At 41.1% G+C, this 14,574-nt stretch overlaps 1 protein-coding gene across 1 annotated transcript; it reads right to left on the bottom strand.

Annotated features, from left to right (window-relative positions):
* Window positions 1-1,013: 1,013 nt before the first annotated feature.
* Window positions 1,014-13,697, bottom strand: LOC308188261 (uncharacterized protein; the record flags this gene model as incomplete). The annotated part of the gene is made up of 3 exons (XM_080577125.1): window positions 1,014-9,516; window positions 10,432-11,201; window positions 13,599-13,697. 3 exons carry the CDS (start codon window positions 13,695-13,697, stop codon window positions 9,378-9,380), a joined length of 1,008 nt encoding a protein of 335 aa, XP_080433251.1. The 3' UTR covers window positions 1,014-9,377.
* Between the last annotated feature and the right edge of the window lie 877 nt (window positions 13,698-14,574).

Below are 14,574 nucleotides of genomic sequence, written 5' to 3'. Positions count from 1 at the left end.
GGTGATTCTGCTCTTCATGGGTTGTGCTGCAGTGTCCAGCACCTGCTGTGATGGAGTTGAAGGCCTGCACTCGTCAGCTGAAGAAAGAGGGAGGTGATTTTTCTGTCATCTCTGAATACTTAATCCTTGCTTCCAGATGAGACTCATCCCTAGGGCTCACAGACATGCCTTTAGAAAATGCTTTTTTTTATTATTATTATTATTATTTTTTTTTTTTTTTTGACAGTGAGTGGACTAGATTGCACCTAGTGCGCATAATTTTACAAAATGGTCCCTGAGGAGGTAGCTCATCTGCCTTCCAGTTTCAAAAATTGAAGCATTATGATACATCTGTGTAGGCAGTATACTTTTTCAGGAATAAGGTATTTACAGTTAAGTGCACTTAAAGTAAGTGGGTTTGTTAAGCAGCATTGCCTGACTCTTTGCTCATTGTTATCTATAGATTGCGTGGAAAGTGTTTTCACTGAAGTGGAAAACAAGTCAATACACTTCCCTAATCCATCCTTCAATGCAAAAGCAGACACGTGCACTGCTGGTATTTAAAGCTTTTTATCAATTAAAGGGCAAGGAATGCAAGTTTGCAGCATGCTGCTTGTTTTGAAGGCTGCAAGGTACAGCCATATTGGACCAAGAACCTCGTTAAACACAAGTATAAATTTTGCTCATGAGGAAGTAAGGTATTCCAGTATTTAACCTTTTTGTTACCTCAGCTCCTACATCTTTGACTCTAACAGACTTCCCTGCACTCAGATTTTCTCAGTGTTTATGACCCAGCCTGTACTGAACATCTGAGACCTTACGAATTGTGAGTTTCAACATTAGGGTTCAGTGGCTGCCTCTCTTGTAAATGCACTAAATGAAAAAGAAATGTATGTAACATAAAATCTCTGTGCTTGGGGATACTGTCCAGTTAATATAACAATGTTTAAATATGTGCCTAACACCCAGAAGTGCTTTGTATTCTGCCCACAGCCAGTAAGTAACAAATGCACATGGCCTGTTCTAGGTGTCACCCATCAGCTGCTAATATACTAGGTCTACTTGTGTCCTCTAGGAGGTGAAGGTATTTACCTGCCAAAAGGTGGGGTTAACATAACCATTCAGGCCTGGAGGTGCACAAGGCAAGTATTTTTTGTGTTGGAAGAATTAAATCAACAAACATGTTCTTAACCTTCTTTAACGTCTCAGATTCTCTTAATTCTCTCTCTCCTATAACTAGAATGTCCTAAAGCCATTTTTCATGCAGTTGACAAAACACTATTACATGCTTCATTTGCATCAATTACACAAAAATCAGAGCTGAATGGCCTGTAAGTGCAGGTAGATTTGTATCTTCAGCTCATCAGGAAAGCAATATTTAACAAAGTCTCCACAGAAAGATGTATAGGGCCAGAACCAACCATTCTTTCTGTAAATATTTTGTAATATAGCAACGAGGAAAGAACATGAAATACATTTATGGCTTACATTTTAAAGATACTGCTAACGAGATCTAGCAATTTATTCCATATGTATTTGCAATTTCTTTGCTTAAAAAGTGCCTTTTGAGTGTTTGTTTGAAGTCAAATTATATAAAGGTCATTAAAGCCTTTTTTGCCTTTATACGATCATCACAAAATACAAGTGGGTTTATATGTCTCTGTGAAAAAAGGAGAATTGCAAGATTTGTGGAGCAAGGAAGGTTTTATTGAGGGGAAAGATTATCATTCAAAAGGACTTTGCTTTTCTAAGAATTTTCTTACTAATGTGCATTAATTGATTTTCATTGACCGTAAAGTCAAAGTTGTCACACGGCCTTACATGTACCAAAACAATGTTCAAAGTTGTAGTTCAGACTATGTTGAACTTAGCACAAGAGAGGTAAACAGTAACAAAATAATAATGCAGTATTTGAACTTTTGGAGAACCAATTTCTAATTAAATCTAGCATAATTGTCAGAATAACTATAGGGTACATTTGAGAAATGAGGCTCAAAAGTCAGACATAAGAAGTCTGAGCATCAGGTTTTCTCAATTTACTGAAGCTGTAAACTAATAAATCAATGTCTAAAACAAGAGATGAAAGATTAGGGAACAGCAGGAGTATTTCTACGCTACACAGAACAAAATGCACTGATATTTGTATCGGAGAGTTTTAACTACGTTTAACTGTTGTACCTTAAGTCTTTAAAAAAGTAAAATCTTTGGTTTTTATGGTAATAAAATTCCATGCCTGAGACTGAGATGTTATAAATTAGTGAAACTCTGCTGAAGGTAGTGGAGTCACATTTACACTTTCTGGGGCTTGAGTCCTTTATTTGGCATCAAGTGTAGCCAGTCAGGTTTATCAGATAATGTAAGAAGAGAAACATGCTGTGTACAATCTGAAGTGCAGGGTTCACACCTTTCAGGGAAGGGAATTAGAGGTCATCAGTGCCATCTGAGGCTCACTGGTCCAGGGGCTAATGATAACTGACAGATTACTCTTCAGGAAAAGAAAAAAACTCGCAAAAGTAACAATCATGCAAATCCGTATAACACACAAAGGGGGTGAAGATTTATGTGACTGTTTCCTTCATCCCTTTCATCTAGCTTCACTATTTTTTTCTGTATTTTCTGTGCTGTTCACTAATGATGCTCATTTGTCTGCTTCACTTACTGCTACCTGCCCTTCCCCTGTGCCACTCCTGTATGCAGAGCTCCCCTAATGTCACAGGGGGTTCCATCTTCCTGGCCTCTCATTCGTGATCTCCACTGCTTTCGGGTTGCTGTTGCAGCTGAGGAAGCTCTTTGGCTGAGTGCTTCACTCCACCTCTCCACCAAAGTCGATGTCCTCAGAGGTACTGGAAAGGCAGGAGCCCTGCATCGCACCCTGGGTATTACACCCAAAGAAATGGGTGGCAATTTAGGTTAACACACTAGGCTGGGAAGTGATTGAGCCACGGGTTGTCTCCTTGGCTAACCTCTGTCTGCTAGACTTAAATCCAACAGATCTGGGCAACAGATCTCTAAGGTTTCAGACCAAGTGTGTGGAGATCAGTGGGAAGATTCCTCCTGTTTTTAATGAAAATAGGGCAATGGCTTTAGACTGTCCACAAGACTCAATTTTACTGTGATGTTTGCAAAGAATAAAGAGGTGCATCTGAGCAAAACATGAATCAAGTCCTTCATTTGTCCCATAATGTTGTACACAAAAATCTGCTGGGAAACTGTGATTACCCTTCTCTACTTCCACCTTCCTTCTTTCAGCCCCTCCCTATCATCCCCACTCTACTGCGTCTGAAAGGAGATACAAGCTTCTTAGCATAGTCCCTGGCTTTTCATCATCAGTGCAAGATGTTAGCCTTTTTGAATGCTGTGAGATGATAAATATGTCACAGCAAATGTGTTTTCTGCACTTAACTGGAGAGTAATTAATCCTAGAGCTTTTTCCTTCCTTCTGGGAATGGTACTATCAGCTGCTTCCCAAGGATGATAGGCAATTGGCAAAAGGCAGCCGAACTTGATGAAGTGAGATGGATGGTGGGTTTCTCTGAGGATAATGATATTGAGCAGGGTCTGTCCGAGAAAAAGAATTAACTGAAGGGAGGGAAGGGGAGAAAAACTGGGGAAAAACAGGCCTTTGTCCCCTTGTCCCCCATCCTCAAAGACAGGGTTCAGGGACAGTCCACCACAAACGTTATTGTTCCAAACTGATTGGTTACTGTCCTATCTGCTGTCAGTCTAAAGCAGCAGACTTAGGTCCATATATGCATATATAAAAATACATGCATGCACACATATAGAGAGTAGTAGATGCACTTTGAGTTTAAATGCAAGATATATTAGTGAGCTTCAGCATCAATTTAGAGTGGTTCACAGCAGGGTGTGAAGGGCTGTTGTGGTGAAAAATATCAGAACTAAGTAATTTGCTAAACTGCTTACTCAAGGACAGGATAACTTATAAATACATGCTCATTTCATTTCTGCACATTCATGGGTTTGTATTTTGCAAATGGTGTTGTCTGTTTTGTGCTTAGCAAGTAAACACTTTTATTTGCTTTCACCTTAGCCTGCCATGTGATAAAACTCTTTTTAAGGTCACTTTCAAATGTCAAGCCATTCCTTCCCTGCATACGTTACCACCTTTTGAAGTAGGAGACTGGGAAACTTCACAACTGCTTGCAGATTGCTCTAGGGTGGGGGGTATCGGAGTGATGGACATGTTTTCATATTGGCTGCACAGGCTGATTTGATAACTACTGGAGTGGGAGTCTGAGAGATGGATGTGTTTTCCTGTGACCAACAGCCTGCTGGGAAGCTCACTGACCTACAGCAGGGTGTGTGGTAGGCACGTAACGTGTGAGAGTTTTTAAGGTGTTCTGGCAACCACAGCACTGGATGATCAAGAAGACTTGTGAAATCCATTATTGAATAAACTTCAATAGTTTGTTCACGAAAGATTTGGCGATGTGAAAAATATTGTAAACACATTTTGTCACAGTCTACGTTAAGACCTCCAACCCCCTCCATGGAGTTGTGTATACTTGCTTTGCAAAGACCTCTGTTAAAAACTGAGTGGGTGAGTTCACAGGAAAAGGTTTTAGTTATGAATCTCCTCAAAACCTTTGTCCTAAAAATGGGAATATTAACAATCTACACATGTGGAATAACACTTATCTGGGTCCTTGGCAGGCATACCTCGAGGAAAAAGGCAGAAGAATCTGCAGAGTACAAAACCAAAATGTGCAAAAAAATGCACATGCTTTTTATAATCAGATAATCATTTTTTTGAAAGCTCCAGCAACCCAGCATAAGCTGTTATTTATAACTTAGGTATTGTTATCTGACAGTCCCATGGATATTATCCACTTGATTCAGTCTCTTTTTCAACAAGTGGTGATCCTTTTAATGTGCCTATAACATGGAGTTGATATAGCCAAGCAGAACTCTTTCTGTCTGTTGGAGAAACTTGTTTTCATTGGCACCTGGAGACATTTGTGTGTTGCTGTGTTTATTAAACTGCTGGCTTGGATATTACTGAAATAGATAGCTTTGGGGTAACAAGGGGATATGTACCAAAGACATCTTTTACCATCCATTTGCTCTAGCTGGGGTTGCACTTACAGACAAAGGATCAAAGAAAACTTAACAGATATTATTTCGTAGTCACAGTGAAATGGAATTTGCTTTGTGAGTCAATGAACTGCTAGTTTTACTGCCTGTTAAAATCATTTCTTTTCAACTCTCTATTAGAAGATGAGTATTTCAAAAATATGCAGCAAACTTGGTCTGAAGAAGTTCTCCTGATAAATGCACTAACTGGTGCACTACCTAACTGGTGAGCACTGCTATTTGTGTCGTGTTCTCCTTTCAGGAGGAGAAAAATAAACTAAGATGTTTAGATATATTCTTACCTGCCAAGATTCAGTCGTTATGTAAAACAGACTTCTTCCTGCTCTTGATAATGCAATCAGCTTTGAGGATAGATGCTACAGCTATACATTTGCAAGCTAGGAGTGCTGAGTGACAGAAAGATGAATTGGTTTTCCAGAATCATTCACTTGTTCTGTTTGCCACCAGCTGATGTACTTTCATCACTCTCCCCTGAGATTAATCGTGAGATTTGCCACTGCCTTTGTGCTTATGAAAGACCCTGGGCTGCATTTCAGGTATTGCAACAAGATAAATCTATTTAAAACAACATAAATCTCTGGTAAGGCTTTAGGCTACCTTCTCCCATAGGCTTTAGTGGCTCTGCTTGGCAGTTTGTTAGAGCACATGCTATGTCCGATGTAACCCTATGGTTATTGGATAGAGCAAGAAGTTTGCAGAAATTCTGCCTCTTCGGTGAAAAGAGCAGAAACCAGAACTCCATAGCCCTGTATGTAAAACTGGGAGAAACATAGAAACGGTTGAACTCCTTGTACGCTATGGAAAGTCTCTTCCTACCTGAACTGAACTGGATAAGAGACATGAATACAGGGGACTTTTAGTTAGTTCTTCATAGTTCCTTGAAAATATTAGATTATTTTTACACATAATCTCAGAATGTTGGCTTTTAGCAAGTACCTTTATAAAATGCAAGTTATTCTTTCTTTCAATATCAGGAAATACCCAAAGAAAGGGAAAAGGAATAGCTTTAAATACATCTGATATCTTTTGCAGCATGATGGTGGCACACAAAATTTGGCATAGGATGTGATTGATTGTGAGACACACCTTACAGAACAGTTATCAGACAGAACCTGTGGGTGCTTCAGGCATAATGGAATGAAAGAGCCCACAGGTTTGGGATGAATCAATACTGTCTCAGCCTGTGCAGTTTCAGAAAAAGCAGTTAATTTTTTATTTATCATAGAATCATAGAATGGCTTGGGTTGGAAGGGACCTTAAAGATCATCTAGTTCCAACCCCCCTACCATAGGCAGGGATGCCAACCACCAGACCAGGTTGGGCAAGACCCCATCCAACCTGGCCTTGAACACCTCCAGGGATGGGGCATCCACAGCTTCTCTGGACAGCCTGTTCCAGTGCCTCACTATCCATACAGTGAAGAATTTCTTCCTAGTGTGTAATCTAAATCTACCCTCTTTTAATTTAAGACTATTCCCCCTTGTCCTATCATTATCTACCTGAGTAAAGAGTCCTTCTCCATCCTTTTTATAAGACCCCTTTAAGCACTGAAAGGCTGCAATGAGGTCTCCCCAGAGCCTTCTCTTCTCCAGGCTGATTATCCCCAGCTCTCTCAGCCTTTCTTCACAGGAGAGGTGCTCCCGCCCTCGATCATCTTTGTAGTTGTCCTCTGGACCCGCTCTAACAGGTTCACATTTTTCTTGTGCTGGGGGCCTCAGACCTGGATGCAGCACTCCAGGTGAGGTCTCACAAGAGCAGAGCAGAGGAGGACAATCTCTCTCGACCTGCTGGCCCCACTCCTCTGTTGATGCAGCCCAGGATGCAGTTGGCCTTCTGGGCTACAAGCACACACTGCTGGCTCATGTTGAGCCTTTTGTCCACCAGAACCCCTAAGTCCTTCTCCGCAGGGCTTCTGAACAGAATTCCTCTATCCTGTTTTGGATAAACACAAATATAAGTTGTTGGGTATCTTCTTTATCGCCATTTTGTGGACGAAAATCATCAATGTATTCAAGCTAACAATATTCACTCCTTCTGTTATATCATGCTAAAATTGACATACTTTAATTGGAAACAAGTGAAACAAGTTGGACGGATTCATTTTTCTGTTAAATTCCGTCACTTTTTTTTTATTATTTTCAAATTTCTAAATCAGCATCTCACCTATTTATTTATTTATTTATTTATTTTAAATTTGTTTTTATTTTTTTCTTGACCATGCACAGACAACTATAAATTCTCCAAACAGCTGTCAGGACTGCATTCGGGATTTTGGAGGCCATGGGCACAATACTTCTGGAGGGGTCTCCATCATCCAAGACAGGTACCTAGATGTGCACAGGATGGTTATATTACATGCACAGCAAAGTCTAGTCAGAGTATTTGGACATATGGCATAGCAACAACTGTCTGCCTGCACAGATGGAGTGAATGGGGTGATTTATCCATGCATGTGCAGTAGTTGCTTCCGAATATGGCCATGGAAATATGTGAGAGATGCTAGCTGGGATGAACAGCCGTTCTGTACTGAATAATGTGTCCTGGTGACCATTCCAAGCAGCCATAGAGCCTTATATGTTAGATAACTTTAGTATTCTGCTTTCTGCATGTATGGTGGCTAGCATAATAGGACCCTGAGCCAGGTTCACAGATATTAGCATGATGGAGATAAATACTAACATACTCACATAGTCCTGATATTTATCTGGTCATGGGAGCCTGCTCTCAATGTCTCTGTCTACAAGTCTTCTCCTGGGGAACATTGTATTGTTAAGAGACTGAAGGAGAGAGTGAATTAAGCTGTTTTATGAGTATTTACTTTCTAGTCAAGTGTTTTCCAGTTGCCTCGGCTTGGCAATCCCTCTTACAGGCCAAGAGTTTTTGCATCCCCTTATGTTTTTTACCAGAACAGAAGTAAAAATATGTATTATTAGGGATAATAATGACAATTATGCCATTATTAAATTTTGGGAGACCAGTACATATTTCAAATACGTTTCCAATATTTTGTTTCAAGAAACCAGAGAAATATGAAACCTAAAAGTAGTATATAGGAACAATAGGGATATAGGTGAACAATTTTTGTAGATCTGAATTCTAATACTTTTTCAATTGCTTGTAATCTTTCCAGTTGCTCAGATTCTCAGGAAGATGCAATGAAACCTAGCATCATATTGTGATCAAATCACTGTATAACTGTTTGATGATTTCCCTAAATTCAGTGAAACCCTGTAAGGTAAACTCCACAAACTAATGGTGTGTTGTGGGAGGGCCCTTAAATACCTGTACATTTCTCTCTTTCTTTTACAGAGAACTTTATCTCAAAAACTAAGCCACTGCAGTGTCTAAAGACTAAACTGTTGAGTTGGGGAAGAGATTTATCTCTGATGGGAGAAATGAACATGTTTAATTTTACTATAAAGCTCCAGGCATTGTAGACAGCCAGGTAATATCCTGACTCTGCTCAAATCACTGGCAATATGCCTGCTGACTTCAATAAGGCCAAGATTTCATCCACAATATCTTTAATAATCTGTGTCAAAATGAGATCAATTCTTTGCTGTGGGTGGGAAGTTGTGAAATTGTTCTAAAATGGAAAATGGACAAGTTGCCAATAACTAAGAGACATCAGAGAATTTGAGAAGCTTCCATCTGGGAAACATCTTTGGTTATTCTTTCATATATATTAAAAATATGTTTCCTGTTTTCTGCAGCTAATTAACTGGGAAAAAATTCTTCTGGTGGGTATATCAAGTGATCAGGCTATGAGATAAAATCAGCTAGTCTATCAGTGCCAGAAATATTACTGAAATTTTGACTTATATAGTAGTAGACTCTTGCCCCCTTTTTGGTGAATCTGTACATCAGACTGTGTATGGAAATGGAACCTTGTGTTTTACTGTTAGTTAGAAGTCATTCATAAAACATAATATTATGGAAGGATATTTATAGGATAATTAAGGTTAGCAGATAGGACTTGATTCTTCCTGGGTTTCCAGTTACCTGAAATCCAATCTAGCAAATACATTATATACCACTGCTTTTGTTTGTTTGTTTTTGTTGTGTTATGTTTTTCAAAATCTAAGTCAGTTCTGTTATGCTTCACTTTGAAACCAAGGAAGGAAGAGCCATGTAAATACAAAGTATAAACTGGCCCTTTCTGAAGTGCAAAATATGAACTTGCCATATATTATATTTCTAAATAATAAATGATTACAAAACACAGACTGCTTTTATTGTTGCCAACCAGTCCAGGGTCAGTGGTGACTGAGGACAGTAACCGGTCAGCTCAGGCCCACGTGTTGGTGTCCGTTGGAGTTGCTCCAACCACTGTTGATGGCTGAAAGGTGGATGTTCATCCTTCCCTCTGCAAGCTGGTGAAGGAACAAGCGGGGACACCCCTTAGCCACAGCCGAGGTTATGCTACAACAAAAATCGTTAGCCTAAGTGAACCTGTAGTGTAGTACCAACAGACAGAACAGTATTTTTAAGTCTTGTGAGTGAGAAATTAACTTTTTTCTCTTCTATGAGAAGTCTGTGACGCTGAGTTAACATTGCAAGGGTGAACAAATCTCATTTCAAAAAGGTATGTACAAAATTTCACAGTTGTGCCATTAATTCTGTAAACTAATCTAGGATCATCAAAGATCTATGAGGATAAATGAAATTCTCCAGTGTTATTATATTAATCAGTAACTAGTAAGTTGTCACTACATTTTTATATCAACAAAGTAATCAGGCAGGCTCTCTGGTAAGTTTTTGCCATTTTGTAGACTTCTCTCTATATATTAACCCCAAAGATTAAATATACTTTGCTGTGAAAGGCAACCAAATTCTTTTTCAACTGGAGTTCAAAATTTGCCACAATTTGTTCAATATCAAAGTGGCTTTCTTCTCAATTCCCTCTGCAGTGGAGTTTCTAACAAGCCAAGTCAGCATCCTCTGATAAAACTGGAGTCCTTCTGCTGCAATACAGAATGTGAAAAAGAAACCAAAACCAATATATTCTCGGAAAGAGATGAATTCCTCTCTAATGTGTGGAAAACAGAAGAAAATAATGCTACAGAAGACTGGAATAAAGGAACTAAGGCTTTCCTTTATGTGCCCATTTATGAGAGTAATCCCTTCACTAGGAGAACTACAACCTTTGGACAAGGAAAAGCAGAGTTTTCACCCATTACTTTTAGAATAGCTGCTAATATAGTAAAATTCAAAGTCATGCAAGATAGGGTCTTTACCTCATTGACTGTTGCTTGCAGACCCAATGTTTCTCTGGTGCCATTGGATCATTATATTGTTACTGATTGTGCTCCGCTACAACAGAGGCCGATCACTCACCAGCTAGGTTCAGTTTTTTTAGAGGTCACATCTTTCCTGTTGATTCTAGGCAGAACTTTGCAGTCAGAAGAGCAGAATATGACCACTGGGATGGAAAAATGCAACAGTAGCTGGGAGAGAGAGGAGTGAGAAAATATGAGAGAAACAACCAGGCAGACCCCAAGGTCAGTGCAGAAGGAGGGCAGGAGGGGCTCCAGGCACACAGCAGCAGTTCCCCTGCGGCCTGTGGAGAGGCCCCTGGTGGAGCAGGCTGTCCCCCTGCAGCCCATGGGTCCCACACGGAGCAGATCTCCACGCTGCAGCCCGTGGAGGAGCCCCCGGTGGAGCAGGTGGATGTGGCCTGGAGGAGGCTGCGGCCCATGGAGAGCCCCCGCAGGAGCAGGCCCCGGGCCGGAGCTGCAGCCCGTGGAGAGGAGCCCACGCAGGAGCAGGGGGTCTGGGGGGAGCTGCCGCCCGTGGGGGACCCGTGCTGGAGCAGTTTGCTCCTGGGGGATGGACCCCGTGGTACGGAGCCATGTGGGAGCAGTTCTTGAAGAGCTGCTGCCTGTGGGCAGCCCCCGCAGGCTCAGTTCAGGAAGGACGGCATCCCGTGGGAGGGACCCCGCGTGGAGCAGGGGCAGAGAGTGACCGTGAAGGAGTGGGGGAGACAAAGCGTCAGGGACTGACCGCAGCCCCCATTCCCTGTTCCCCTGCACTGCTTGGGGGGGTGGAGGTAGAAGAGGGTGGATGAGGGGAAGGTGTTTTTCGTTTGCTTTTAGTTTCTCGCTGTTCTAGTCCACTAGGGATAAGCAGTAAATTATATTAATCTCCCTATGTTGAATCTGTTTTGCCTGTAACAGTAATTGTTGAGTGATCTCCCTGGCCTTATCTCACCCCTTAAGCCTTTTCCATTGTATTTTTTCCCCCTTTCCCTTTGAGGATGGGGAGTGAGAGAGCAGTTGTGGTGGAGTTCAGCTGTGTAGCAGGGTAAAACCACTGCAGAGGTAAAAGTCAGAGTGTCTCAAGCTGCCATTCTCCCAGCTCAAGCCCAATGTTACCAGTTTTCTGGTGGTCCAGACTGAGCAGGACAATGGAGGAGTGTTCCCAACATTAGCGGAAAGCATCTTCTGATAATTGGGTACCCTCCACAGGTTGGGGAGCTCAGGCAGAAATTCTTCCTGGCTGTGGGCAGCCCAGATTCAGGGCATGCATTCGCTCAGCAAGGGTGCCTGGACAGTAGGCAGCCATGCAGGATTATGGGCAGCAGCACTGCTGCAGTTTGTGTGGCCAGCAAATGGTTGAGTGTCTGCGCTTGGTGCTTGCTTTTGATTGTCTTTAGATGGCTGCCTGCTCAGCTGCGCTGGGGACACTTTGATTCTTTATATACACCGAGGAGTCAGGAGATGTAGACTCCTAATTTATGCTCTCCAAATTGCTCTCAGGAGGTGTTCAGAGCTGTCTTGTTCTCTGTATTGTGCATTTAAGGAAGTTGGGCATGTTTTCTGCACAGCTTGACTTACAGTTAAAAGGACGGTTATTTGATTGCAGGAAGAGCTTAGTTTGGACAGAAGCTCGGGGTGGGGTGTAATCCAATTAATGTTCACTGAGCCTATGTCCTCCACCTGTGAAGTGGAAATGACAGCACCTTGCATGGAGGTTGTATAGTTCTGTACGCATTTAGACACTGAGGTGCCTCCTATCACACTGATGTCTCCAGCTGAGACTGAACCTCCTCACACCTTCAGCTTCTCTGGGCTGCATCTTCGTATTAATCGCAATGCCCAAAGCACTTTTTTTCTAACTATATCTTTCCCATGCCTTAATGAAACATAACAGGAATATGATTTTGGGTCTATGGCTACTGGTGAAATGTAGAATTTGTGGGAAGAAACCTCTTTATTCAAGCTGTATTTGCTGAAATCTTTTTTCATGAGAAACATCACACATGCCATTTAGCAGTTCTTAACAGGAATCAGAAACCTAATTGGCAGCTCATCAGATGAACAAAGAATACAAAAGGATACTAATTCCCCAGGGACATGCCTAGATAACTGGAAACAAGAATTCACATTCTGAGACTCAGTTTTCATAAATATTGCATTTGTAGTTGAATCCAGTACTTTCATGTGGTCAGTATCTCTGCAATGCAGGGCCCAAGCAGTAATGTATATTAAAGTTGCAGCACATACGTCTGTATTTTACTCAAGCACTAAGTTGCACTGTGCTGCATTGCAAGGATGGACACAACATAACTACACACACTCAGGTAATAATGTTCAAGGTTTCTGCCTTTTTTCTGCTTCTTTTTGTTTAAGAATATGCTCTTTCTGAAACAGAAATCAGTTGAAAGCATTTAAGACTCAAGGTAATGTTACAGGTACTTAGCCGTGCTACTGATGGATAATAGACTAGTAAAGGGCTAAGGGTCAGCTATTACAACTGTTAAGAAATGCTCTTCATTAAAAGATATCACAGTCTGTGGGATTATGTTTTATTTCTCTCCTGACACTGATGACAGAATAGGCTCTCCCATCCCTTCCCTATGTATTTGTCTTTGGTCTTTATTAATCTGTGCATGCTTTCAAAAACATGCAGCAATCTTTTAAAGGCTTGGATATATGGTATATTCAAATTTACTTTTTGCTTTGCTCTGCTTTGTTTTGTTTTGTTTTGTTTGGAAAGACATTCAAAGAAGTTGGGAAGTTGAGGAAAGGCTCAAAGGGTTTAGGAAAGAGTGTTCTTAAGAGGAGGTGAAAGCACTGATTATAGGTAAGCACACTGTCTTTTAGGAAGAAAGGAACTTCTGAAAGGTGAGGCTTCAGGAAGGACCTTGCTGGGTCTAAATGAACTGAGGAATACAATGCTGAGTCTAGACAACTTCCCCTCAGACTTATCGTAACATGTAAGAGCTGGTGTACTTAGTGAATTGCTCTAATCTGCAAAATGTATACCTACTGTCTGTGTTACTTTGTGTTAATTAAATAAACCCACCAAAAAGTGCAATTATTTTATTGTCAAAGTAATCTTCAGAACCCTTGTGTCACTCACTATTCATTGCTTAGCTTTTTACACACCACACTGACAGATTCCTGCTTGGCAGGGTTTATGCTTTTTTATGCTTTTTTTTTTCTTCTTTCTTTTTTCTTCCTTTTTTCCTGTATCCATGCAAACATGGTGAATGCTATTACTGCAGGACGGTGGGGCTCAGAGGTCTTGGTCTGCGAGCCCTGCTGGGATAACGTGCACTGTAGATCAAACCAAGTACTGAGGTGAACAGCTACAGCCATTTGTGCTTAACAGTGAATGACCTGCACTGTTTTGGCATTACATATTTGAGATGATTTAAAGCAGCCAGCCAGAAAAAATATTATTGCATGAAAGAATGAAAAAATAAATTGAAAATAGGTTGCTTTTGGCACGGCTTAAAACACCCCCACCATGCATGGCAGGTGGCTGTGTGTGCACAGTGTGGCAGTCAGTGGTGGTACTGGCATGCAGCCAGTCCTTCTTTGGTGCCATCTCTTCATTTGCTCAAATTTATTATTCAGAATGATCCTATTCTTTAACAGGTGTCCATGATGCTAAAACGCAAGTAGGCCCACACCAGATGTCCAAGTTATTTTATTTTTGACATATATCTGCATCGTCTTTTATTCATCGTGAAGAAATCTCTAGCAAATGATGAAGGGAAGACAGGCTTCCCACCTCAGCTGCTGATGCTGGTAGATGGATGGTTTCCTAGAGTAGTTATTAACACGGGGTATCAGAAATTTGTTACTGGAATCCAGTGCAGTCAGCCTGGCTCTAAGATCAGATATTTGGTCCTTCAGTGTAACTTGGAGAAATGAGGGACCATACAGATTGCCTTCAGTTAAAAAAAGTTGCACTCTTCTTGTCTTCACATGGGAATGAGCTGAGGCTTCCTCTATCTGCTTTAGCTGACAGAGCACCATCTCTTCCAGATGCTGTTTGCTGACAGATTGTATTTGCAACAAGATGTGTCATCTCAGTATTCTATTTATGAATACATTTAATTAAAATCCATTCATGCAGATGTAAAAGCATTTACCATTTAAGTAGGCTATGACAAGGACAGAGAGAGGACTTCTATTCCTGTAGCTCCTTTGCCCTTTGCTTTGGTCTTTTCAGTCCCTGAGTTTTCCG

Source organism: Anser brachyrhynchus (genome assembly GCF_964034855.1).
Source record: "Anser brachyrhynchus genome assembly, chromosome: 1".
NCBI lineage: Eukaryota > Metazoa > Chordata > Aves > Anseriformes > Anatidae > Anser > Anser brachyrhynchus.
This window is presented reverse-complemented; position numbering and strand designations above follow the sequence as displayed.